Source organism: Ursus americanus, chromosome 3, assembly GCF_024610735.1.
Source record: "Ursus americanus isolate L20-20 chromosome 3, mUrsAme1.1.p, whole genome shotgun sequence".
Taxonomy (NCBI): domain Eukaryota; kingdom Metazoa; phylum Chordata; class Mammalia; order Carnivora; family Ursidae; genus Ursus; species Ursus americanus.
In genome coordinates, this window is record NC_142129.1 from 6,570,307 (window position 1) to 6,594,973 (window position 24,667).

Genomic DNA, 24,667 nt, shown 5'->3' on the forward strand with positions numbered 1-24,667 from the left:
GTACCAGCAGGATTTCAAAGACCTGAGGTATGGGGGACATCATCTAACAACTAGAGGAGACCGGTGAGGACTGGGACCCCAGTGTTCTCAACAAACTCCAATGTCATATAGGCATCTATCCCCCACTGAAGGAGAGGAACATCGTGGCTGAGGGGATAGCTGTTGGAGTCACCTGCATAGAGAAACTGAACACTGTGGAAAGGGCCTCTTTAACAGATCAGATTGGACTGCTTGAAACAAGATTAAACATTTAGTTATAGTTTTTCCCTGGAAGTAATGGATAGGAGCTACGAAAGACTAGAAAAATTAAAATTAAAATTTTCACATTTTCTCTTTATATTAAATGTAGTCTAGGTTTAATTTTGCTATATAAGCTGTTTCCAGTTCAATCCACCTTACTCCACAAGAACCAATTGACTTAAAGTTTTAGGGGACTCAATTCCATGAGCTTGCTCCAAGCATCTTTCCTACAAAAGCAAGTCATAACTCAAGGGGAAATTACAAATAGAATTAAAATTTCCCTATCTCATGTCCTTTCCCACAAATCTATATCAGAGATACAATGCTAAGGAAAATGTGCACACTGGGGCTCCTGGGTGGCACAGCTGGTTAAGCAATTGCCTCCTAATTTTATCTCAGGTCAGGATCTCAGGGTCGTGAGATCAAGCCCCGCATCAGGCTCCACGCTCAGTGGGGAGTCGGCTTCTCCCTCTCCCTCTGACCCCACCCCACTTGCACTCTCTGTCTCTCAAATAAATGAATATATATATATATATATCTATATATATATATGTACATATATACTGCTCTGAGAATTCTTCAATAAAAATAATGGAAATAAATCCATTCAGTTCCCCCCTCAAGAGAAAACTAGAAAAGTACAATGAAGTAAACCAAAGGAAAGCACAAATATGGAAATAATAAGGATAAAAACAAGAGTTGATGTAGTAGAGAATACAAAACACTAGTTAACACATTAACATTCTTGTTTGTTGAAAAACGTTAAACTACTTTTTCAAGAAAAAAAGTGAAAAGGGCACAAATACAATTTTCAAAATGATAAGAGGCGATGACCCCCTGAATTAGAGGCAATTTTTAAAATTTAAGACCTCTTTGCAAATAAATGTGAAGACCTAGAAGAAATGGATAATTTCCTAGAGAAATACAGATCACCAAACTGTCTCCACCAGAGAGATAAAGTTGAAATAGACCAATTTACACGGAAAAGATAGAGAAAGCCTTTCAGGAACCACGCTAAACAGTAGCACAAGGGCCAGATGGTTTGGCGTGGAAATTCTTCTAAACCTTCAACATCCAGATAGTCCCTGTGTGCTTTAAATTGTTCCCGAACATTGGAAATGAAGGGGAATGTCCATAATTGCTTTGTAAAAGAAGTACAGAATCGATACCTAAGCCTGACAAATGCTGTACAAAAGGATAAAAGTATAAACTGATATCTCTCATGAGTACCCATACAAAAATACTAAGTAAAATATTAGCAAATTGGCTCCAGCACCACATTGTCAAATGGGATACATCCTGACCAAATAGGATTTAAAACAGAAATGAAAAATTGGTTTGTTAGTAGAAAAGCTATGAATACCATTCGCCTTATTAATAGATGGAAGGAAAAAGAATCATAAGGTTATTCCCAGAGGTGATTTTCAAAAGCCTTTCCCAAAATTTATTAGCTATTCATGATAAGTAATAGAATAGCTATTCACTCAAGAAAGAAGTGGCTGGCGAACACTTGCTGAGAATGACACACACTCAAATGATAGACTACTATTGCTGAGCGTCTCACTTACTTCCCTGGGAATCACTGAAGACACATCGGGAACCAAGCAAGTGTGTCCACCCACTACCGTTCAGTGCCCTGATGGAGGGTTTAGCCAACGCAATGAGAGGAGAGAAATCAATTAGGAATGTACGACTAAGTACGGAAGAAGTGACAAAGTGTGGTGCATCCATCAGGTGGACTCCTAGTCGGCAATAAAAGAGGACAAGCTCCGGACACACACCACCTGGATGATTCTCAGAATCTTTATGCTAAGTGAGTGAAGCCAGTCTCCAAAGGGACTATGTTTTACTTATGTCTAGATTCTCCGTGTTTTCTTATGGTATAAAGTCTACCCCAAAGTCAAACAATCTATGATGTTAATGCATGGATGACTAGATATAAACTCCTAAAACCCAAGAGACAGGAATATGCCACATGTCTCATTCTCCTATTGCACGAACCACAATGGGTAGTATTTATCAAGGACCTTCTATCTGCCTTCTGTCCTGAGAGACAAATGGGCAACACTGCTCTCAGGGTACTTCACATGGGCCTCCCATCTCCTTAACCTGTATTTCCTTTTTCTTAGGAGGTAGATGTGGCTTGATTAACTATTTGCTTACAGAAGGTCATAACAACAGGATGTTAAATTCAGAATGGAATTTTGGCTGAAACTCCAATGATAAAAACAGTAGATTCAAAGTGCACCCACGTTCTACAGAGTGAAATCAAATCTGTCTCACTCTGAGTGACGATTTCAGAAGGAATCATAAGCTTCTTTGCCTTGCGCTTCTCTTATCCCAAGCCATTGCTACCTTAGATTAAATGTACAGTCCAGGGGCACCTGGATGGCTCAGTGGATTAAGTGTCTGCCTTCGGCTCAGGTCATGATCCCAGGGGCCTGGGATGGAGCCCCCACATTGGGCTCCCTGCTCAATGGGGAGTCTGCTTCTCCCTCTCCTTCTGCCCCTCCCCCTCCACTTGAGCCCTAGCTCTCACGTTCTCTTTCTCTCTCAAATAAATAAATAAAATATTTTATCTTAATGTACAGTCTAAACTCACATGTGTTTTAGGAAAATAAAAAGGAGCTACATGTCCCTTGGGGCAAAATGGCATGGAGCATGGAGAAGCCAATTTCAAGATGGCAGAGCAAGGAGAGTTGGCATAAATCACGTATGACCACCAGGAACATGGAAATGTGCTTTGGGAAACCCTGGAAATGATTAGGTGAGAAGTACCCAGTAGAAAAGGGATAGAGACACCTCCTACAGTTATCCATATCTTAAAGGGGAATTTTTGCTCCGGGAAAACCAGAAAGGTCTCTGAAACCTTGGTTACACATGATTCGTATCAGCTCAGAATGAATGAATCCAAGGAGAATGTAGTGTTTCCCAGGCAGAGGGCTTGAGAATGTGGCTGGAATCTTCCAGGAAAAAGGAGGAGAGACGTCTTGAGGGTTGACCAAGACTAGCTCCCAAATCATCTTGGACTTTTACCCAAAAAGTGAAACTCACCCCTGTGTTCTTAGAAGAAGGAGCAATGGTATTTTTCAAGAAAAGGTGGACTCCAATTCCGTACAAGTATGAGAGAACAGAAAAGTTTTATTATAATAACAATAAGCACGCAATTCAACTGGGCAGGGGCCTTCGTGTGCTGATGACCTGCAAAGCAGTGAGTAATCCAGGTGTGGTAGCAACAGTTAGTTTCACAAGAAAAGGAGAGAACTGGTTATTCAGCAAGTATTTTGCATTGAATTTGGTCGAAGAGCTGCTGTAGATACTCTGAACACAGCAAACGTTGTTCCCTTTTGTGTTGAATTTCGAATTTCTCCCTGTCATCCGCTCTTTCTGGCATTTCACTTAGTTGAGTTCTGAGAGCTCTGTTTTCCAGACAACTCTTTGTTCTTCAACGGACAGACGACAAGGAACAATTTGAGTCCTTCTGTAGAACTGTAATGAAACAAATTTCCAATCATCTGGAAAGAATTCTATAGGCATCTCCATCTATAGATTACTCGACACAAGGAACCGATCTTTCTAACAAACCCTACGGGTAAAGTGATCCCTCTGTCCTAAAGGCAAAAATAAGGGAGTAGAAGTCACAGAGGGGATGATCCAGCAATCTAGAAAGAATCTAGAGGATAAGCTTTTACTAGGGAACAGTAGAGAAAGTTTGGGGTCATCTTCTTTGAAGCGTTCACAAGGTAGAGAGCATCGATACTTTCTGCTTCGGAGTTCCACAGATTGACAATTTGTCCCTCCCCTGTTAAGGCAACCAAACCCCTACGGGTGCTAACAGTGAACTTTCTCACATCCCTTCGTCCGGAGAGCCTGGGAGACACAGCTGAGTGCACTCTGCTTTGGGGAATGAGTTGTGGGGGCAGGACCACCAGAAAACAAGCGGGAAATAAAGAGATTATTGGGTTCCGTTTAGTCGTCCTGAAACAGACATGAGAAAACAAAACAAGCCATCCTCACTGCTTTCATGATTAAGTCAAGCATCCCACTTTTATTCTCAACTTCATGTCTGGCATTTCGCTGCTTTAGAGCATAGAGAGCCTCCTTCTCTGCCAGTTCTCGCTCCATTTCCTCCTTTCGTTTCTGCTGCTCCAGTTTATCCTCCAGCTTTCTCATTTTCTCTTCGAACTCCTCTCTGATCTGTGCTGTCTGTCTCTCTAGCTCTGCTCTGTAAAATTCTTGTGTCACTTGGACTTGTTTCTGAATCTCCTCTTCGGCCCTTTGGTACATTTTATTGGTGTAACATCCTCCTTTGTTCTCCACCACCACGCGCTGGACCAGGGACAGCAGCTGCGTTCTCTGGGCCTCCTGCTCAGCTCCTTCTGCCCGATTGTTGAACACGCAGTAGCGATCCCCGAACTCATCCACCAGCTCTCGGATGCCATCTGGAGCGTCCTCTAAGAATGTATCGAAACTCATGCCTTCCAACTCATCTTTGCGGGTGAATAAGAGAATCATATATCTCTTGGCTCGGGATCCAAACACTTGCAGAATCTTCTCCGTGGCCTTCTGGTCTTCCTGCGTGTACCTGCCCAGCGGGACCACCAGGAGCAGAGCGTGAGGCCCCGGGGAGGTCAGGAGGACACAGCGAGTGATCTCCTTCTTCGTGTCAGCATCCTGTACCTCGGTGTCGAAAATGCCAGGTGTATCCACGACGACAAATTCTCTCCCATGCCAACTGCTGCTCCCTTTCTTACAGACCTTGGTGACCGATTTTGCTGCCAGGCTGGAAACAAACACTTTCTCCCCAAGGATGCTGTTGCCCGTTGCGCTTTTTCCTGCTCCAGTCTTACCCACCAAGACAAGTCTCAGTTGGGAATCTCTGCAGTCTTGGGTTCCAAGCCCTGGGACACGAGAAAACAAAAGCCAGGGCATTAGGATGGACGTCTGGCTGTTTCCCCCACGGGGCTCCTGCTCCCCTCACAGGCTTCTCCTCCACTGCCCTAGGCTCGCCTCCCGTGAGTGACCTCTGCACTCCCAGCAGCGCTACAGTAGACCCTTCTAGAGAAGCCTGTGGAACAGCTACAGAAAGCCTGATGTTCCTCCTGCAGCACTTGGGGAAGGCCCAAGGACTTTCCAGGATTCCGTGGAGCTTCTTGCTCTTAACCTTTTGTAGCCAAGTAGCCCACAGAAGAGGAAACAAAATAGTTCAAGAGGAGAATTCTGAGCTGCTGTGGGTTGCTGCTCCTCATAAGAGCAATGCAGGAAGTAAATCGAAATCGGACTTTGGGACATCTCCGCGGGAGGTCCTGCCCCAGTTTGTATTCAAAGTGGAGCTTTTCTTCTTCCCATGAAGAAGCCAGGTTCTACATGGTTCTACATGGGTTCTACAACCCATCCCCGGCCTCGCAGGGAACGAAAGGGATGCCTGGGCAGAAAGACAAAGCTCCCCGTTCTAGTTCCTGTGTGGGACCAACCTGTCAGGGACTGTGACCAGAGAGAGGTAAAAATTCCTCCATTTGAAGTTAAAGACCTTAGGGGCACCTGGCGGGCTCAGTCACTAAGCTCCTGCCTTTGACTCGGGTCTTGATCCCAGGATCCTGTGATTGAGCCCCGCATCAGAGGCTCAATCAATCCCTGCTTCTCCCTCTCCCACTAACTCCTGCCTTTCTCCCTCTCTAGCTGTCTCTCTCTCTGTCAAATAAATAAATAAAATCTTAATGAAAAAATAAAGTTAAAGACCTTAGCTTCGAATCTAGTGACATTTTTTACATTGGAAATTAATACATTAAAGAATGATAGCCAGAAAATATGGACAGTTAGCTGAAGTGGCTATAAAATCCCTTGATAAATAAAAAATGAAAGAAAAAAAAAACCCATGCAGTTAGTGCTGGTGGAGTTATCCTTTCTTCGTTCCCCTAGATGAAGCACATTCTCCTTCCTGGGAAAGTGGACAGCTAATCCCAGCACAGCACAGCCTAGCGATAGAAACTGCTCTCAGAATAACTGTGCCTTGAGTGAAACACCAAATCGTCCATACAGCACTTCGACACTTGTCTTCAGTAATTCTCTGCATATCTCCTTACTGTGTCTGTAGGGTCCTGGGCTTCAGGATTTGTTAAGCACAGACCCGGGAGCCCAGGGACAGAAGGCAAGGGGCAATCCCTTTTGGGTGCCTGATTCTCAGAGAAGGCAGACCCTGCTGGCCCGGCTCTGGAGTGAGGCTGGTTCCTGCATGAGGAATCCTGTATTACAACCAATCATTGCGGCGTCAAGGTGAAGCATACGTTATCACACTCACAATTACAGACACCATTATAAACTCCATTTTATTTCTCAGAGAGAGTATCACCATTTACCCAGCTCCCCAGACCAAATGTCTAGGTATTGTTCCTTTTTTTTTCTTATTACTATGTTACGTTCGTCACCATACAGTACATCCCTAGCTTTTGATGTAGTGTTCCATGATTCCTTGTTTGCATATAACACCCAGTGCTCCATGCAATACGTGGCCTGCTTAATACCCATCACCGGCCTAGGCCATCCTCCCACCCACCTCCCCTCTAAAACCTTCAGTTTGTTTTCCAGAGTCCTTAGTCTCTCATGGTGCTTCTCACCCTCTGTTTCCCCCCCCCCTTCTTTTTCCCTTCCTTCTCCTAATGTTCTCCCTGCTATTCCTTATGTTCCACAAATAAGTGAAACCATATGATAATTGTCTTTCTCTGCTTGACTTATTTCACTGAGCATAATCTCCTCCAGTCCCATCCATGTTGCTCAGAATGTTAAAAATTGAGCTACCCTATGATCCAGCAATTGCACTACTGGGCGTTTACCCCAGAGATACAGATGTAGTAAAAAGAAGGGCCATTCACCCCAATGTTCATAGCAGCAATGTCCACAATAGGCATTGCTCTTGATTCTTCTCTTTCCTTTCCTTTCCCCATCCAGCCCATCAGCGAGCTCTCCTGGCTCCAGTTGCAAATCTGTCTGCTTCTCTCCACCGTGAAGCCCAGCACACTAGCTCAAGATACCATCGGCATCCATGCCTCCGGAGGAGGCTCCCAGCTGGTCTCTCTGCTTCCATGTTGTCCCCTTCTGTCAACTCTGTAAACTGGAATATTCTTTCAAAAATATCAGAGGAGAGATATTGCAGAATGCCCAACTCTGGCTTCCATAAAACTTGGAGGTATCATCCCATCGCCTTCTGAGCATTAGCAAACCATCCCTGATGCAAGTTTCCCACATCTGGTCACCAAAATCCTGGGGTGAGAGAAGTACATTTCCAGAAACCGAGAACACTGAATACAGGATGGTGAGGATTAGCTAAGGAAAAACGTGGATGGGAGTTCAGATGATTATTCAGTTAGCAGGACAGTGGAGGGCTCCAACCTGGGGACATCCCTAGGGCATCTGTAGGCCTAGAGAGAGGGAGCAGCAAGTCAGGGGACAGACACAGAAAGGCCCTTTAGCAGGAGAAAGTGCAGGCGGTCCAGAGGAAGTAAATGGAGAGGAAATCAGATATGGGGGTGAGATATTTTGCTCCAGCGGGGATGAGGGCTGGCTGCCAGCACGGGACAACTCCCCTGCTAGCTGTCCTCCCCCAGCACCTCCCCACACACAGGGACCAACCCCAGCCCCCAACATCCTCTCACCAAGGCTGCTCCCAGCTTCGCTCAGGCTGGAGCACTTCAGGGCTGCCATTGTAGCGGGAACTGCTGCACAGAAAGAGACACAACTAGTCATCTTCGGGAAACGGAAGTAAGTGGAAACCTCCCCTGGCCAGCAGTTGTTTTCTTCTGTAAACTTGCTGCTTGCAAGTTTCCCCTCCCGTATTTCCCAAAGCTTCTCCACGATCCAGATTGTCTCATCGTCAGCTTCTTCCTTTTCTCTACACAAACAAATGCTTGGAGGGCTTGGTTGGTACTGCTTCTGGGCGTCCTTCCCCAGCAATCCTAAGGATTTAAACACAGACCCTTCCACCCCCTTAGGAAGCCAGTGTGCCGAAACAATGCATTCCTTGCTAAAAATTCCTTTCTTCTTTCTTAATGTCCTCTCTCTGCCTTTATACCTTTCTTTTGGGTGGTTCAGTGGTGGGTCCCCTCTATTTGCAGGATGGGATGCTGCTTGACTCATGAATCCTCAATGAAACCAACTGGATCTTCAAATTTACTTGGCTGAATTTTGTTTCCTAACAAAGAACTCTTACTGGAGCAGACTTTGCCTAGGACAGGCTGAAAATACGAGTTGTTAAGGACAGGCTCCTCTGAGAAGAAGCCAGCCCAAAACATTTAAAACATTATTAGAGAGACAGACACTCCCTCTGTAGGAAGAGTTATTTCTTTATCCCTTAAGGATAGGGAGTAGGAAACAGCTTCTTGTAAACTGAGAAGAGAAATCACAGAATTTTTTAAAAGTCAGCTTTGGCCACAAACTTGGTGTTGGTGATGGGGGTTAGGGAGTAGGTACGATAGTAGAAATAGGAAAACAAAAGGGTTTTGGGTGTTTCTTAAGATCCTTGTTCCAGCATGGGGGCTCTCTCTCTCTCTCTCTTTTTAAAGATCTTATTTAAGTGAGTTGGGGGAGGTGCAGAGGGGGAGGGAGAGAGAATCTTAAGCAGGTTTCACACCCAGCACGGATCCTGATATAAGGCCGGGTCTCAGGACCCTGAGATCTTGACCTGAGCCCAAGTCAAGAGTCATACACTCAACAGACTGAGCCACCAAGGTGCCCCTGGGCTCTCTCTTCATTCTGCAATGCTGTGGAGTTTATCCCAATTCAGATGTAAAAACAGAGGACTGCACTTCTGTGGTCCTGACCCTGGGTGGCTGAGCTCTCCTACTTCTGAAGAACAAACATCCAGGGCCCTGGGTGGCTCAGTCAGTAAGTGGCTGACTCTTGATTTCGGCTCAGGTCACGAACTCAGAGCCCTGTCGGGCTCTACACCCAACATGGAGCCTGTTTAAGGTTCTCTTCATTCTCTCTCTCCCTCTGTCCCTACCTGCCCCCACTCCTTCTCCGAGAAACAATAGACAAAACCAAACAGAAACAAAACCTAAAAGCAAAACAAGCATCCATCGGTGCCCAGCTCCCCCTCAACTGCCAAGAGTCCCCTGAGGGTGGGCGGACAGCTCCTTCATCCCACCTCCTAAAGGTTCCCTTTCCCCAGTTCTGAGGCCCAGAAAGGGGCTATCCCTCAGGAGGCAGGTCTGAGCAGGCAGCTGGCTGGCTCTCAGAGCCCCTGGTCCTGACCTGGGTGCTGGCTTTGGGGCAGCAGACAGGGAGCTGTACTTCTTACATTTCCCTCGGCTTCCCACAGAACTAATCTGTCTGCTCACCCAACCCTCTCCCTGAATGCTTTAAGTTGGTTGATGCCTTCTCTAAACAGTGAAAGGAATAATTCATTGTTACAAATACCCTCTGGACAGCAATCCCTGAAAGATGCATTGATTTGTAGGGCTCGGCCTTCAAAACAGATTATGGGGCGCCTGGGTGGCCCAGTCGGTTAAGCAGCTGCCTTCGGCTCCGGTCATGATCTGGGGTCCTCGGATCCAGCCCCACATCTGGCTCCCTGCTCAGCTGGGAACCTGCTTCTCGCTATTTCTGCCCCTCCGCCTCATTGGTCCTCTCTCACAAGTGCACATGAGCTCGCTCTCTCTCTCCCTTAAGTCAATAATTAAGATCTTAAAAAAAAAAAAAAACCAGATTACAGCCTAACATCATCAAATACAGGAAACAGGAACCAACAAGAAATATAACATCGGAGAACAAGTATGCTGGCAGGTTTAAGATATACAGCCAGAGGAGAGGTCCTCTCTCCACCAAATCACATGTTACCCTCTGTCCCCTCCCTTTCCTCTTACCTGGGAAATCTGGGTCCTGCTCCTTCTCTAACTTTGAAGGCAATGCCAAGCCACAATGTTGAGAAAAAGGAGAGAGGAAGTGAGAGGAGGAGCTCTCCAAACGTCTTCCCGTAAGAGACCCGCCCACTTCAGCATCTAGCAGCACACATGGAACGTTCTCAATCATGGGTTTGATTCGTGCAGTCCAACAGGGTAGCCATTAACCACATGGGCTATCGACACATGAAATGTGATCCGTGTGATTGCAGAACCGAATTCTTAATTGTACTTCCTTTGAATTAATTTTTTTAAGATTTATTTGTAAGTAATCTCTACGCCCAACAGGGGGCTCAAACTCACAGCCCCGAGATCAAGTGTTGCAAGCTCCACTGGACGAATCAGCCAGGTGCCCCTATTTGAATTCCTTTAAAGTTAAGTAGCCATGTCTGCCTAGTAGCTACCATATTCAGCCATGCAAAGACTCTACCATGAAGGATACCATATGGGTTAAGCTGTGACATTCTGGAAGAACCACAGGGTTGAAAGCAGAGAGCTACCAGCTACTCTGAAAGCCTGTGGTCCCTGACCCCACATCTCAGCACATCTGGCCATCCAGACCAACACCTGCCCCTAGAGCTTTAGGCCTGTACCAGCATAGGCAGTCCTCCCTCTTCTCCCTCCTCCCAGTGACTGGGGCAGGGAGAGCTGCAATTTCCAAGGTCTCATCTGCTTGAAGCAAGAGAGGGTAACTGATCTTCATGTCACTGATTAGATGGGTTCAGAGTCACCCTGTGAGATGGTGTTCAGACCATTTGCAATAGGCTAATCCTTGACATCTGACACTATCTGCCATGAAAATGTAAACTGGGAGAGAATGCGGGGGGGTGAGTGGATCCCAGTTCCCTAGAGCTATGGATCCCAGTATAAAAGAGGTGATAATTTACAATCATACCCCATAACTGAGACTTTATTTCAAGTTGCATAGCATTTGAGTAATTATACAAACTGCTAACAATTCCAAAGAGACAAAAGAGAAGACAAAAGTATCTCTGAGGATAGCATGTGGTCGGCCTGTGCATACAAGCACGGGATAGCTACTCCTAAACAGGAAACAGGGCAGTGGAATAAATGGTGCACTAAGAGTGAGGATAAAGAACATTCCAGAACAATATAACCCAAATAAGAAGGACGACTCAGCCCTTCGGTGAGACAGGCAAACAAGAGCCAGTCAAAAGAACAGGCAGGGTGTAAACACAAGTCTGTGATTCCAAAGTGATTTAAAGAAAGAAAGGATAGGATTATATTTTGTTTCTAAGAATAAGCCCAACAGGAAGGTTTGTATCATTCTCTATTTAAGTGTGGGAGTGAGAGCAGAGATTGATGAGAAATATAATAGAAAAGTTAAGTACAATTAATCCCCAAAACCATTACTTGGATATTCTTTATTTGGGTTATAAGGCCCACTACACATAGGGATTCTCTATTAAGGCCCACATTTCTAGGAGCACCCAGGTCCACGGCCTGAGCTGGAGTCAGATGCTTAACCTGCTGAGCCACCCAGGCGCCCCTGAAATGTGTGTAATTTTGACGGCTGTTCTCCGTGAGTGCAGGATTTCAGGTTAGTTGTTCTTTTCTCTCAGCACTTTGAAAATCTGCCTCCATTGTTTTCCTGGCTTCCTCTCACTGTGAAGTGTCCGGGGAGGGCCGCCTGGGCACTTCAGCCTGTAAGCATCCGCCTTCAGCTCAGGTCAGGATCCCGGGGCGGGTATCCCGCTCATCGGGGAGTCGGCTTCTTCCTCTGCCCCTCCACCCCCCAGCTCGCACGCTCTCTCTCTCTTAAATACATAAATAAAATCTTAGAAAACAAGAAGGAAAGAAATCACTGGGCACCCGGCCGGCTCGGTTGGTGGAGTGCACGAAAATATTTGGAAAAAGAGAAATTAGTGGGAAAGAGAGCGGAGGGTGTTTCCTACACACCTCACAGTACAGACCCCAGGAAGTGTGCGGCCACAGTCGAGGTCAGCCCGGTTCTCAGAAGCTTCTCACAGGAACGTCTCACAAGAGCACAAATTTGTTGTAAATATACCTGTGTGCGACCGCACTTCTTTCCTGTCTTCCCCACAACCACAGCCGGCTCTGTTCTTGTCTCCCCGGGCACATCAAGTTGCGGTCACTTCACAGGATCCGAGGGGAGGGTGCAAGGTGCCTGCTCCCCGCCCCGCCCTGCCGCGGATGCCTCATGATGGACCGTCCCAGCTGCGTCCCCAGCTGAGAGAAGTGGCCAGCGCGGGCTGTCCCCCCTGACTCTGACCGTCCCAGTCCTGACAGTGGAGCTCTAAGAGCCCAGACCGCTTACAGAAAACGTCGGAGGTTGGTTTTTTATTAATTGTATTATTGCTTATTTGAAGTAGTAAGAGCTTGGAATTGGAATTAGAATTTCGTTCTCCAAGTTGTAAGCGGCCACAAATGATGGTATATGAATATAAATATATAAAAGTAGTCTGCACATTCTTACTACGTTTCATTTTTATTTACCAAGAGACCAGGGATTTCAAGTTCAAGACGGCAAACTGGCCATAGGCTAATCATTGTAGAAAAGGGATTAATAGAAATTGTACACCATAGACATCCTCTCTTTCTATTTTTTGAAACTTAAAAAAAAAATCCGGGGCACCTGGATGGTTCAGTCGGTTGATTTTGACTTTTGATGTTGATTTGACTCTTGATTTTGGCTTGGGTCACGATCTCAGGGTCTCAGAATCAAGCCCGAAGTCCGGCTGCCTGCTCAGCACAGAGTCCGCTGCAGGAGTCTCCCTCTCCCTGTGCGCCTCCCCCACCTTGTGCACCCGCACACCATCTCTCTGTCTCTCTCTCTCTTTCACTCTCTCTCAAATAAGTAAACCTTTAAAAAAACAAAAAAAAAAAAAACTCTTCCTTTTGACACCTTCCAATATCTATCAAATTAGTTGAAGAACTAAACCTCACAAAACTCGTTCTCGCTCCTTCCTTTGCACGTCCTATATGGATCTTCTGGCATGTAGTGTTGGCCTGTGGGGATATTGGCAGTTATTGAAGACTCAGCTGAAAGTGAGGGAGATATTTATGTTCACATTCACCCCAAGCCTTTCACATAACCTTCAGACCCAAATGTCAAGTTAATGCAGATCATTTATTTACATTGGACCCTACCTTTGACAACTGATATTCAACTTGTCACAAACCTAACTGAATGCTGTTGCTCCTGACTCTACCTTTCCCCTGACAACCTTACTTGTCGCCCTTCACTTTCCCGTTTCTGAAAAGAAGCATGATCGTCCTACCCATCACCCATGTGGACACATCCTTCTCAGCGGACTTCAAGCCCTGAATTCTTCCTCACAAGGAAGTACTTTTGAATGTAAGAATTGCATGACGGCAAAGAGCAGTTTGGTTCAGCGGTGTTATTAGACACATGTTATGAATATCTTTGCTTATGAGAGTTTTTTCTTCCATGTTGTTTTTACTCCATTCCTAATACTTGTGATGAACCTTAGAATGAGCAAGGATGTAGGATCTTATTTTTTCCAAATTTAATCTCTAATCCATCTCCCTAAAATTCACTGATCCACTAAAAACTCTCAGTCATGTTCATAGTCAAAACAAAGGGGGCGCTTGGGTGGCACAGCGGTTGGGCGTCTGCGTTCGGCTCAGGGCATGATCCCAGCGTTGTGGAATCGAGCCCCACATCAGGTTCCTCCGCTATGAGCCTGCTTCTTCCTCTCCCGCTCCCCCTGCTTGTGTTCCCTCTCTCGCTGGCTGCCTCTATCTCTGTCAAATAAATAAATAAAATCTTTAAAAAAAAAAGGACGACTGTGAAAATTCTACTGATTTGATTTGGGGATGTCTGCAATCACTGTAAATGATAGAAAGCCACCCCTCTAACTTGGAAGTTTGTCAATTATTTTAGCAAGACAGAACCTTTCAAATACTCACTGCCAATGCCACAGCTTGGAAGGGGAATGAAGAGATTTTTCTGGTGGCAGAAAAGACTAGAGGGAATTTCAAACCAACAACAGCAATAAAGATCAGCGAATGCTCTGAAAGAAAAGTGGGATCCCCAAGATTTATCAATCAGAATTCTAGCAGCTAAAAGATGGCCCACTCTCATTAGGTTCTTGGGGGAAGTTTAGAGAAGGGACTTCCTACAAGCGTGGATACAGGGCTCTGGAAACGAAAAAGGGGAGTGTTAGTAACGGTGAGAAAATGATATCCCAACCCTAAGAGGGTGAATAGAGACCGGAACCCAGAAGGTGAGTTGGGTAGCGAGGCCACTGTGGAAGGAGCTGTCACCTTTGGCTTAGGGTTGCAGCTGGTCAGAGATGGCCTCACAGGGAGAGAGAGGAGAACGACCACCCAGCCTTGCTTTTCTACTCCCCTGGGGTGTTCTACTTGGACTTCCCACGGCCAGGCCAAGCAGAAGTCAGAGAGCAAGCGATCCCACCGAGGTAGTCCATAGACATCAGCCTCCTGGGGCAGAGAGCTAGGGCGAAGACGGCTGGAGTGTGGGTCTGCAAAGGCCAGTGACAAATATTTGGCACAGAAGAGATTTTTAAGTTATAGTCAGACAAGAACAGAGAGAAAAGCAATAAGAGAATCTACCAACTTCCAGATCTCCATGAACCACAGACCCAGCTTTCCAGAGCAACCCGCTGCTTCACTAACAAATGACCTGTAGACCAGCCTTGCAGCGGTACACGCCACCAGCGGCGCTAACACAAGATGTGTGCAGGATTTCTTGTTTGAATTTTCCCAAATTGAGGCTTTCAAATCTATATATCATTGCCTGAGAATGCCAATCTCGTCACTTCTTAAATTTGTCAGCACTGTGAAGACGGACGGGGGTGGGGAGGAATGGGAGGTGGGGGGGACCAACTGGAAGAGGTTTCATTCTGGTTAGCTGTCAGGACAGAACAAACCATTCTGAAGCTCGGTGGCTTAAAACAACAACCATCATTTATTTTTGTTTCTCATCAATCTGCAATATGGGCAGGACTCAGTGGGGATTGCGCATCTTTGCTCTTTGCAACTCTGTTCGACGCACGCTGGCAGGTGGAGAGCCTGCTTCCATGTCACCTTGCTTGCACGGTTGGCAAGTTGATCCAGCTGGGAGATAAAAGATAAAAGAAGATAAAAGGGGAGTCGGCCAGTGACATCAAGCTGGGGGCCTCTCAATGGGCAACATGGCCTCTCTCACAACGTGTTGGCCCAGTTCCAAGGGCAAACACCTCAGCAGGGCAGGGGGCATTTTCCATGTCTCGACTTAGAGTCCCAAGGGGTTGCTTCAGCCATCTGCTATTTATCGGAACAGTCACAAAGTCTGTCAATTCCAAGGCAGGGGACATAGGCCCCACAACTCAGTGGGGGAAGTAACAAAGTCAGATTATAAGAAGAATAAGTAGGATCGACTGTATTCTCACAGCCATCCTTGGAAACTACAGTCTATCGCTATTACATGACATAGTAAATTCAGAAGCAAAAGTGAAATTGACATGACTACCAAAACATATACCATGTCCTTGAAAGAAACCCCTTAATCTCATTAAAAACCTCATCAAATACACCCCTTTCAGCTTCTTCCCTAAGATTTTTAATTTTTTCTTCATATTGCATTTTCAGTGCTTTTATTTTTTCCTCTCGTTCTTGCTGTAATTTATGAGCACATTCCTTTCTTACTAGCATAATTTCCTTATGTAATTGATCAGTGTAGATTTTCTTCAGGACTTCTGCCTTTTGTTTCAGCCTTTCCTCTGTGTCCTTGTAAATGTCATCAGAAAAGTAAGCCCCGCCGTTTCTCCACACCATCTGCTCTATCAGCCCCACCAGCTCCTGCACTTGAGCTTCCTTCTCAGCTTCTGTGCCTCTGTTGTTGAAGGCACAGCAGCGGTTCCCACATTCCCTGATGACGCTCCTGAGGTTGACATCTGCCTCTGCTATATAGTCATCTAGGCTCTGACCCTCCAAGTTATCTTTGCGAGTGAACAAAACAATCATGTGCTTCATGGCTGCCTTCCCAAAGACAGCCTTGATCAATGCTACGGTCTTCTGCTCTTCATCCGTGTAGCGGCCCAGCTGCAGAACCATGACGATGGCATGGGGCCCAGGACAGGAGTAGAGGACACACTGGCTGATTTCCTTGCAGGTGGTTTCCAGGGTCTCTTTGGTGTCAAAGAGCCCCGGGGTGTCAACAATGAGAAGATTCCTCCCCTTCCATTCTTGGGATGCTTTTTGACAGTGTTTGGTAATAGCGTGGGGAGCAATTCTAGACTCAAATACTTTTCTCCCAAGGATGGTGTTTACTGTTGCACTTTTCCCATTTCCGGTTTTCCCAACCAGAACAATCCTCAGAGTGTTGTCCTGTGGGTCAGCCATGTCAATATCAATAGGCTCTGGGGCTTAGGTATCCACAAACCTTAAGGAAGGGAAGGAGAAGAAAAAGGGTCATTGGAGGTAAGTGGAAAACATTACCCCCTCTTTTCTCCTTTCTGTTCCTCCTTGAAAATATATAGTGGTCTACTATCCATGTTCATCCCATAAAGACAGAAAGATGGTTCAATCACCATGGAAGAAATAATAAAACAGGTAAAGAGTTTCCACACCAAAGAGTACGAGGTCCAGATGTTCAGGTTCAACTCTTCAGGTTAAGGTTCAATCCTTACCTTAAAGATCTAAGAATCTCCATGCTTCTTAAGCTATTCCTGATGATTTAAAAGGAAGGAAAACTTTTGATTCTTTCTATGACGCAGGTATGATACTGATCTTGAAGACTAACAAAGATTTCACCAATAAATAAAGCTACAGATCTGTCTCATTTGTGAATCCTAATACAAAAATCCTAAATACATTTTTAGACACTAACAAGTAATACACCATGATCAAATGTGATGTATTTCAGAAATCCTAGGGTGGTTCAATAGGAGAAAAAGGGTTGTTACAACACATTCCCATGAGTAGATTAAGAAGAAAAATACCTAGATGCAGAAAATACATTTCACCAAATGAAATACTGTTTCATATTTAAAGTATTTCAAAAAATTTGAGTTATTAGATACTTCTTTAATGTGATTTTAAAATATATAAATTTAAAATTTTTTGTCACCACTTTCTTTCCCCTGCTGCTAAAAGAGTTGACTATAAAATTCATTTGGATGAATAAAAAAGAAAATTAGCCTGGACAATCAAAAAAGAGAAGAATTGTGAGGGAGGACTGGCTCTGCCAGATAATAAAGCATTTTAGCCTCTATAGTTAAGGCAGTATGACATCAGGGTATGAACAGAGAGACAGAACAATGAAAACAACCCAGAAAATCAGAAACAGACCAAGTTGATCAAACTACATTCACAAATATTCAATTCGATTATATTATGCTACATTTATATTCAATAAGGCAGCATCTCACATCAATGGGGGGAAAGATGGACTAATAACCAGCACTGGGATAACTATAAAACCATACAGAAAAACACAAAACTGCACCCACTTTCTAATGCCATTCCAATTCTAAATAGATTAGAAATCTAAACATAAGAAAATTAATCCATATAAATACTAGAGGAAATGTGGGCAAGTTCTTTGTAACCTAGGGTGGGAAAATATTTCTAAGATTTTAAAGAGGGTAAGGAAAAAGACTCATAAATAGATTACATAAAAATCTAAAAGATAATGTAAGGTAAAGAACACTATAGACAATTAAAACACAAATGTCAAACTAGGGGGGAAGTTTTTCCTTCCGATATAAAAGAGGGTTAATTTTCCTATGATACAAAGAATAATGATGAATACAAGAGAAAATTAGCCAATTATACAGAGAATTCCTAAAAGTAGAGAAACAAAGGAGCAACACCATGATAGAAAATGGAGTAACACATATGAATAAGCTGTTCATAGGACAAAGTGTAAATGACCCTTGAATATATTAGGAGATATTAACACTCATTTAAAATAGAGAAAAAGAAATCAAACATAGAAAAGATAAGATAACTAAATAAAACAATTCAAATTACACTGAGATACTATTTCTCATCTACAGGTTTGGCAAAAATCATAAAATTTGCTGGTACAATATATAGTTCATAAAGGTTTAGAGGAAACAGGTCCTCTTCTCCATGGCTAATGGGAATAGAAAAACAGTCCAAAACCTACAGTGGAGAAGTTAGCATAGCATTATCTTGCAAAAGTACATGTGCATTTATCCTAGGAGTATTAGTCCCAATTTTAGGATATGTGCCTGTATATGAGGACAGGCTACCCGAAAATGTGCCACCTTGGCATGCTGATTATTTTAAATAAAAGTTGCTAAAGACACAGCCTGTTCAAGAAGGACACTGAGACCCTCCTATGTTTCCCTGCAAGGTGGAAACTAATCTCCCATGTGAAGGGTGCTCTCTCTGTCCCACGAACTGAAGAGACATCCTTATGACCAGAGATGGGCGATTTAGAGCCAAGAAGCTGTGCAGACAACTCTTGTTTCTTTGTACGCCTTTACTACCGCAGCCCAAAGTCTGTTGAGAATTCCTTACTAATTGAAGCTCCCCAAGTTACATTTTCTTTGTCTTGTCAATTCCTCCCATGTCTCTTGGTCTAATAAGTATAAAAACTGCTTGCCGTGGTCATTTCTTTTGGTCTCAGTTTCCTCACTGGGCCTCCTTGCACACTTTGGTTTTTTTTCCTCCTCTTAATCTGTCTCAAGTAAATGTAATTCTTAGTCCATCTGGAGGAACTTGAAGGAGAGAGGAGGAATTTTTCCTTCCCTACACCCCAAAGCTACACTGACAAAAATACAGGGGGAAAAATCTGCATAAGTCTATTCACTGTATCAGTTATTTGTAATAGCAAAAGACAAAAATCTATCAAATGCCCACAAATAGGGGACTGGTTGACTAAACAAAGTATATCCACACCGTGAAGTGTAGCGGGGAATGAGTACTATCTCTACATGCCAGTATGGAGAGATCTCCAGAGTATTTCAATAGACAAAAAATGCAAAGTGCAGAAAAAAATGCATAGTTTACTACCATTTCTCTAATAAGGAGGAGCATGAAGTATATGTATAAACTACAATATACGTATTTCATGTACATGAAAAAGTAATGGCAGGAAAATCTGAAAAGTAAACAAACAAAAAAGCTACTTTTATGGGGATGGGAGGAACAGAGTGGAGGGGACAAGGATAGAAGCTGGAAACTACACTTCTTTAAATATACTTAGATTTCACAGATTTGATCTTGAAAGCATGTACAGGTATTCCCTGCTTTTTAAAAGTTTGAATTACTTGGGGCACCTGGGTGGCTCAGTTAGTTAAGCATCTGCCTTCAGCTCAGCTTATGATCCCAAAGTCCTGGGATCGGACCCCACATCGGGCTCCAGTCCAACTTTGGGCTCCCTGCTCTGAGGGGAGCCTGCTTCTCCCACTCCCTCTGCTGCTCCCCCTGCTTATGCTTGCTCTCTGTCTCTCTTGTTTCTCTGTCAAATAAAGAGATAAATAAATCTTCTAAAAAATAAGAGAAAATAAAGCTCAAATTACACCACTGTGGTTTTATGAAAGACCTACATGTGGACCTGTTTTTGCTAGCCAAAGTAAATTCAAAGAGGATTTTCATTTTTACAAAAAAAGCTGAAAGCAAAAACAGTGTTCAGCATTTGTTTTACATTTAGATGAGCCACTGGAGGTGCAGCACATATCTTGGGCAGTGGGAGTGATGCTGCCAAGCCCCTTCCCCAGGAACCCCACAGAGCATCGCAGCATCCAGCTGCCAGAGCTTTGAGCCATGTGAGCATGTGGGCTTTACCTCAACTGATTTTGTGCATTTGATAGCAAGTTGTGTCTAAAGCTATCAGAAATGCATAAGGGAGGTGATTTTGGGGGGATCTGGGAATACCCCCCAAATTTTTCCATATAAATTAATGGTAATTATTTCCCTGCATTTTGGTTTATGAAAGATTTCATAGGTGCATTCTGCTTTCAGATAGTAGGGGAAACCTGTAAATAGTTTATATAATTAAACAACAAAAACTATATTTTAAAATACTAGTAAGGGGCACCTAAGTGACTCAGTTGGTTAGGCATCCAACTCTTGATCTCAGCTCAGATCTTGATCACAGGATCGTGAGTTCAGGCCCCACATTAGTTTCCAGGGTAGAGCCTACTTGAAATAAATAAATAAATAAATAAATAAATAAATAAATAAATAAATAAATAAATAAATAATACTCGTAATAATCAAAAGATAATGATACTTATAGTATTTGGTGTGATGGATAAACCACACAAAACATTGGTCAAAGAGCCTTCAAAATGCAGTAATTTCACTCTCCATCCCTAGTGGAATATACCATAAGGCCAACAAGAGAAAAAAATCTGCCAAAAAAGAAATCTGAAATTGTTTTCAGGAGTCCTATCCTGTTCTTAGCTTTGTGTGTGTGTGTGTGTGTGTGTGTGTGTGTGTGTGTGTGTGTGTGTAGTTATGAAGGTCAGTGACAAGGCCAGTGGCAATGAGCACCGTTAGGGAAAAGCACCATACTGTGCTTTTCGAACGCAATTTCCCACTAGAAACATTAGGACTCTCAGGAGCAAGTGCTGACCCCAGGTCTGGGCTGGGAATTGCGCAAGTGGATGCTAGGCTGTCTCGTCAGACCATAAAGCAAGGATGCTGACAAAAATTACTCAGACCGTGGGCACCTGGTTGGCTCAGTCAGGAGAGCATGCAACTCTTGATCTCGGAGTCACATTGGGTTAGAGATTATTTTTAAAAATTATTTTTAAAATTATTTTTAAAAACTCGAATCTTGTCAAAAGGACTAAAGCGTCAACTTGAAGAGGCTCTGACAGAGATGGGGCAATTTGAGGATCCATAGAATAGTGTTTCCAATGGATTGAAAGAGATCAAATATGTTGAAATCCACAAATTCATAACAATATCATCATCTTAAAAGAAGTCACTTGTTCCCTTTGGGGTATGCTAGGAAATAATTCCATCATTCTGAACATGGACAAATAAAGGGAAAGAATCAAGCATGTCTTTTGTGTTATTTAACTGTACCTCAAGGAAGTGAAAGAACTGTGGAGGGGAAGTTTCTTTTATAGGGTTGTTCCATCTGATACATGAAGAAAGAATGATAGAATTAGATACCATAATTTGTGACCCTGAATGACACAGCTCTACTCTAGGCTGTCATTAGTGTCTGCTAAGTCACAGGAAGAGAGAGAAGCGAACACAATGGCCTTCTGATGTACGTTTACAACGGCTCCTGAGAAATAGTCCCACCCAAAGAACCAAGGAAACCTTAATCTGACCAAGCCTCTCCTTACACATAAATTCATACAAAATGTTGAAACTAGAAGAGCAAGTTAAAGGACATCTTGAGGATTTAATCAACAAGATGTACACTGTCCAACTCTGTTGGACAAAAGACTGCCCTTTCTTATAAAACACAACACCAATTTCACAGACAGAAACAGGAAAGTGGAAACTTATACACTAAGCTCAACTGAACGATAGCAAATAATTGCAGTTTATGAACATTATTTGGATCTGATTTCAAACAATTTTTAAAAGTATGAGACCATTGGGGAATCTAACTATATCTGGTAATTTTGGAAAATTTCTAATTGCTCTTCAAAGTCTGAAAAAGTCATATTTTTAATGCTCTTTATCTTTCAGACATACATACTCCAATTTACTGACAAAGTGATACAGTGTCTGACATTTGCTTCAAAATAATCTGGGATGGGTGGGAGGGGTTTATCGATGAAACAAGATTTACACAAATTGATAATTGTTGAAGGTACATGGAGGTTCTTTATCTTTGAATGAGTTAAAAATCTCCCCCAGTTGTGGCGCCTGGGTGGCTCAGTCAGTTAAGCATCTGCCTACAGCTCAGGTCATGATCCCAGGGCCTGAGATTGAACCCCACATCGGTCTCCTTGCTCAAAGGGGAGCCTGCTTCTCCCTCTCCTTCCCCTCGTCTTACCCCTCCACCTGCTTCTGCTCTTTTAAATAAATAAAAATCTTTTATAAAAAGAAGTAAAAAAAATTTCCCACAAAAAAAATTTAACTTGTTCATAGTGCAACAACTACTGAATGTATACTGTCTACCAAGCACCCTGATAAATAGGTTTTGTACATTAACTCCTTTACTCCCCAAAAATACCTGCAAGGAACGTAATTTTATTACCCTAATTTTTTTCAAGATTTTATTTATTTGAGAGAGAGTGAGAGAAAGAGAGAGATCGCAAGCAGGGGGGAAGGGTAGAGGGAGAAGTAGAATCCCCCGCCAAGCAGGGAGCCTGATGCAGGACTCGATCTCAGGAGCCAAAGGCTCAGTCATGAGCCACCCAGGTGCCCTATTATTTTAATTTTTAAAGTTTATTTATTTATTATTTAACTAATCTCTACACCCAACGAGGGGCACCAACTCACGATTTCTGACATCAAAAGTCACACACACACTCTTCTGATAAGCCAGACAGGTACCCTTATTTTAATTGTTCAAATGAGGAAATTGATGTGGCTCAGAAATGCTGAGAGACTAGCCCAAGGTCACAGAGCTAATAGGCATTGGGCAGAGGAGGGATCCAATTCAATGTCTGTCCGACCACCACGCTCCTGCATAACCACTGCACACTATGGCCTCTTCCTGGTTCCTCCTCAGGTCCTTGATGCTACATTTCCGCTTACACTGAATCGGGAACACCACTGAATCAGAAAATCAGAAATGAAATACACTCCCTCAGGGGAGGCCAAGGGAGATAGCCCACACTCTTTCCAGAAACAGTGAACTGGTAGCAAGCCTGGAATTAGGGAAGGCAACCAAAGGCTTTCAGACACATTGCGTCTGTAGAATAGCCACCTCTTCCCTCAGGGCGCTCCCCCCTTCCCTCATCTGCTACACTACCCATCACACAACTGCTCTCCTTCCATGTTGCCAGGACTCAGCAAACTGAGTTTTGGCTTCCTGTGCCATTAGTGACTGGGGTATCCCTGGGAGAGTAACGAAACCACATTCACACAGGCTGGGATTCAGATTCGTTTTCAGGGAAGAGAGGGATTCGGACCCAGTGGTCTTTCAATTGCCTTTCGGCTCTAGAGACCCACCTCAAGGACCTCGATTTCCCACTGAGGGCAACGGATGGGTTGTCAGGCAGCACTCAGCGTCGTCACAACAACAACTGATGGAAGGTACCTTATTCAGCAAGTTTCTCCTGTGAAATACGAGACAGGTGGAATTGGGCACATTAGTCTCTTTACTGCACCCTACCCTCCCCCAGTGCCCCTCTGGCAGCATCCTCCTTGCTGGGCTGCTGGCACTGCACCTGTTCCCCGCTCAGATGAGAGTCCACCCCCATGCATACCCTGTGTCCCGCAGCATCTCACAGCTCCACTGCTCTGAGGCCCGGCTCACCTTTGGAAGAGTTGATGAGTTCTCAGGCTTTCTCCAAAGAAGCTGTTTGAGCTGGTGCTTTTGCTTTAACTGTCAGGAAAAAGTGTCCCTACCCTTTGAAGCCTCTGAGCCAGGAAGTTCTGATTGGGTGGAGCTAGTGAAGGAACAGTTTGCCTTTAAAGAGACAGAAATACTGTCCCATAATTGGGGGATGCTTTTAGTTTTGCCAGGTTGAAATCTTTTTCTACGTGTGCCCGCTACCAGACCAAAATTTCCAAAGCTATATTTGTTGTTTGGGGTTATAGCGGTGGGTCCAAAAGGCCCTTACTAAATGACCCAAAGCATGCACACAGGCCAGCCACGGTGTCTGATCATCTTCCCCAGATAGAGTGGGAGACTTTGGGGGTGATTCTGTGCAGAAGGAACTCAGATATGTGGCTTGCTGGCTCCAAATTTAGAGCCTGGGGATACTTCCCAGGGATTGTATGATATGGGTTTTTATTATAGTCTTTCATGAAAGTCTCACGTTACTCATTCAAAAATTAATAACACTCAGGCACAAAGCCAAAAGTCTAAACCTTTGGGAGCCAAGAGAAAAACCCAAACCTAGATCTAGATAAATTCAAAGCTCAATTTATGAAGACATTGCAGAAATAATAACAGGAAATGTAAATAATGGCTCCTCACACCGTCTACATATGTCACCTTGGTGTATCGGTTTCCTTTGCTGCCACAACAAATTACCAAAAATTACCAAAAATTAAGCCTAAAACAATATAAATGTAGTCTCTTACAGTTCTGGAGGTCAAGGGCCTTATCTTAGGTAGATAAAATCAAGGTCTCAGCAGAGCTGGTTCTTTCTGAAGCCTCCAGGAGAGAATCCATCCTTGCCTCTTTAAGCTTCTAGAAGCTGCCAGCATTCCTTGGCTCATTGCCTCATCACACCAATCTCTGCTGCCTCCAACCCATTGCCTTCTTCCTCCTTTGACCTTCTTGCCTCCCCCAACAAGGACCTCTGTGACTACATCAGGGCCCACCCAGATAATCCAGAATAATCTCCTCACTTCAAAGTCATTAACTTAAGCACATCTGCAAAGATGCTTTGCCATCAAGTTACATTCACAGGTCCTGGGGATGTGGCTATCTTTCAGGGGGCCTCTCTTCAGCCTAGGAC

The 24,667-nt window shown here is 44.0% G+C and overlaps 2 protein-coding genes across 6 annotated transcripts; both read right to left on the minus strand.

Annotated features, from left to right (window-relative positions):
• Positions 1 to 3,361: 3,361 nt before the first annotated feature.
• LOC123788794 (GTPase IMAP family member 4-like) lies at positions 3,362 to 23,546 on the minus strand. 5 transcript variants are annotated; one of them, XM_045792355.2, is made up of 4 exons: positions 23,515 to 23,546; positions 23,208 to 23,314; positions 7,890 to 7,952; positions 3,362 to 5,141 (listed from the first exon to the last, which is right to left on the minus strand). In XM_045792355.2, exons 3-4 carry the CDS (start codon positions 7,936 to 7,938, stop codon positions 4,210 to 4,212), a joined length of 981 nt encoding a protein of 326 aa, XP_045648311.2. In that variant the 5' UTR covers positions 7,939 to 7,952; positions 23,208 to 23,314; positions 23,515 to 23,546; the 3' UTR covers positions 3,362 to 4,209. The 5 variants fall into 5 exon arrangements, with proteins under 5 accessions (XP_045648311.2, XP_045648313.2, XP_045648310.2 ...); XM_045792357.2 differs by lacking the exons at positions 23,208 to 23,314; positions 23,515 to 23,546 and adding an exon at positions 12,054 to 12,072; XM_045792354.2 differs by lacking the exons at positions 23,208 to 23,314; positions 23,515 to 23,546 and adding an exon at positions 10,098 to 10,191.
• Positions 15,047 to 23,546, minus strand: LOC123788795 (GTPase IMAP family member 7-like). Its single transcript, XM_045792358.2, has 3 exons — positions 23,515 to 23,546; positions 23,208 to 23,314; positions 15,047 to 16,524 (listed from the first exon to the last, which is right to left on the minus strand). Exon 3 carries the CDS (start codon positions 16,482 to 16,484, stop codon positions 15,609 to 15,611), a length of 876 nt encoding a protein of 291 aa, XP_045648314.1. The 5' UTR covers positions 16,485 to 16,524; positions 23,208 to 23,314; positions 23,515 to 23,546; the 3' UTR covers positions 15,047 to 15,608.
• Positions 23,547 to 24,667: the final 1,121 nt, after the last annotated feature.